Source organism: Lactuca virosa, chromosome 4 (genome assembly GCF_052849685.1).
Source record: "Lactuca virosa cultivar CGN04683 chromosome 4, Lactuca_virosa_CGN04683_v6, whole genome shotgun sequence".
In the NCBI taxonomy this organism is placed as follows: domain Eukaryota; kingdom Viridiplantae; phylum Streptophyta; class Magnoliopsida; order Asterales; family Asteraceae; genus Lactuca; species Lactuca virosa.
In genome coordinates this window covers 224,461,065-224,463,776 of record NC_136429.1, presented here as the reverse complement: position 1 = coordinate 224,463,776, position 2,712 = coordinate 224,461,065, and the positions used below count along the sequence as shown (strand labels likewise).

General features: G+C 37.7%; 1 protein-coding gene across 1 annotated transcript; it reads right to left on the bottom strand.

Moving 5' to 3' along the window:
• Positions 1–376: 376 nt before the first annotated feature.
• LOC145108035 (clavaminate synthase-like protein At3g21360) lies at positions 377–2,484 on the bottom strand. Its single transcript, XM_079045016.1, has 3 exons — positions 1,832–2,484; positions 1,361–1,614; positions 377–1,248 (listed from the first exon to the last, which is right to left on the bottom strand). The coding sequence occupies exons 1-3, from the start codon at positions 2,420–2,422 to the stop codon at positions 879–881; spliced, it is 1,215 nt and encodes a 404-aa protein (XP_078901142.1). The 5' UTR covers positions 2,423–2,484; the 3' UTR covers positions 377–878.
• Positions 2,485–2,712: the final 228 nt, after the last annotated feature.

Here is a 2,712-nt window from a genome sequence, read left to right as displayed (position 1 = left end):
TAGGGTGAAAAATTATTGATGATTGAAATATGGCTGCAACAGTGAGGTATTATGAGGTTCTATTGTTGTTGAAAGTTTTTTCCTGTTAGAATTTTGATTGTTCTTTGTTGTTGAAAGTTTTTTTCCTGTTGAACTTTTGACTTTTGTTGTTGAGATTGATAAATGTTCAGAATTTGCAATTGATTTGGTTGTTGTTCAGTTCATGTTTGCTGTTCATATGATCATTTGCTAATGATGTTGATAAATTTATATGTTTATTGATTTTGCTGATTATGATCTTGATGAATTCATCCCTTTGTTTATTATTGTTGAAAGGGTAAAATGGTCATTTTCATCAGTAAACATATACAGTCAGATTAACAATCAAACAACATAATTTCTTACTCAATTAGGATTTCTTACTTCTTACCCAGACAGATCTTTCCCAGTCAGTGCTTTTTCAATCAACAACTATCAAACGGGGCCTAACATCTATCTTTTAATTCATGTCTAGTGGGATTTTGTGCGCCTCTATTTCTACACGAGCCATAAATGTTTACACGTACCAAAAACTTTGTCCGTTTTGAGTCGTTTTCTTATCATTCGACCAAACTAAACAGGAGAGTTTTTGTAAGTGTGACATTATCCTAAAAACAAACCCATTTGACATTTCTCTAAATGTAAAACACAAACCTAACACCCACCTAAAAAAAAGAGATGCTTGTTATTACATATTACAAAAAAAGTAGTTATGCATATACGGAAACAATCTTGTTTTATTGTTTGTATTTCCATTTATTTATCGCTCTTTATCATCAACTGCATCTTTTTGACAAACTAATTAACTGCCTTCAGTGAAATGCTAATGCTTCAAACAGGCGATCACTCAACTTTTCTGATCACTTGCAAAGGGAAGCCAGTACACGACGTGGCGGCTTTAGTAGTGGTCTCCGGCCATGAAGAACCATCAGATTATTAATAAGCAGAACATCGCCTTTCTTCCATGGTATGGTAACACACTCTTCTTCCACAATCTTGAAGTAGTCTTCCACAGCATGATCAGGCACAGGGTCGCCATTACCGATCTGCACGGTTTTACCCCCCGCGCTACTAAACGTTTTGCCCGCAGTGTCACTATAAGTAACTGCAATAGTGTTGAACCATGTATTCCGGCGACTCTCTTTGTCAAACCTGATGGCTGGCAGTGGTGTTGATGTAAGTTTAACAGCATTCCCAATCCATTCCAGCTTTAGCCCAAGCTTTGCTGCCCTGTCAATGGAGGAATCTCTTGAGCCATGCATCTTTTTGGATAAAGTTGGTGTACTTTAATTGTATATTATATTATGGGGTTTAATGTAACTTGTGAAGAAAATAAACATACCTTTCCTCAGCAACACTCTTGTCTTCGGTGTTGAATTTTGACTTCCAATTACGACCGGTGAAAGATGATGGATCATCTTCATCGTTGATTACGTCTGTATACGACAATCCATGCTCCTCTAGTCGTGCAACAAATTCTGGGTGCTTCTCTTTCATCTTTTCGTATATGATATGACTCAAAACAATCGGAGTTTCTCCCCCTTCTCCTGGTTCTTCATCACAATAGAAAAATACCTTGGTGGGGAAATCAGGAGCCTGTAAATGCATGAACATGTGAGCACTGAGTTGTAATTAAAAAAAAAAAATCTTTTGCTAAAAAGTTTAATAAAGAAGTGCGAAAGCTTTGAGCTGAATATAGTCGTAGTCTCGAACGTAATGATGCTGAATTAACAGAAAGAGCCAATTAAGCTAGCCAATTAGGTTCGCCAACTGTTATCCTGAAAAACAAGATTCATATAATCGAGAAATTTACGTAAGACATCTCGTGATGGAAAGGAATTCCCATATGGGGAGGAGATTCATTTGCGGTGTAAACCCGGCCAACGACCTTCGTCCGAGGGGCTATGCCGCCGAAGTAGGGAAATTCAACGTAGGAGAAAGCTTTGACAACTTGATCGAAGTCAGAAGGTGAGGCGACAGGGAAGCCTCGGAAGAGAATAGCACCGCTCTTCTGGAGAAGAGACTCCAGCCATGCCTTCTGAGCTCTAATCGCTTCTTCAAAATCATGGAGTTCTTCAACTGCAGTAGAATCAGTGTTATGGTTTGGGGATAACACCGCTGGGAAAAGAACACCATCGACCTGGGTTTTTTGTTGTGGTAACTTTACATCTTGGAAGAATTTTCCGGTGAAAGCTGCCACCACTTTTTGAGACGATTGACGTTTTGTATACTGGTGCTTCATACAGATATAGTTCAGTTGATGTATGCTTGTTGTCTTCTCTACGTTGTAATTATGGTACTTAGGCCAGCTTCCCGCTGGTTGTATCTTCATCATTTCGTTTATTTTAGTATACATATCCGCCCCTCTAAGACAATGTATTCCTGTGGTTGATTCTGACTCCATGGATTATTATCCGGGGCTGATATATATAACCTTCATAATGATAATATGTTATGATTACATCATATAACTATTTAAGAGTCCGTTTATAAAGAGTCCCACGTACTAATTAGAGGTCCTTTATAATGGGTCCCATGTATTTATTACATATTTTACAAATAGTTTTCAATGGTAAAAAAATTATGTTTAGGATACTTTCATGTCTCTTACGGATTAAAAGTGAACTTCCACAAGTTCAAGGTATACGGTATTTGTGCATTAGATAGAGAAACGAATAGTTGGGCTTCCATCCT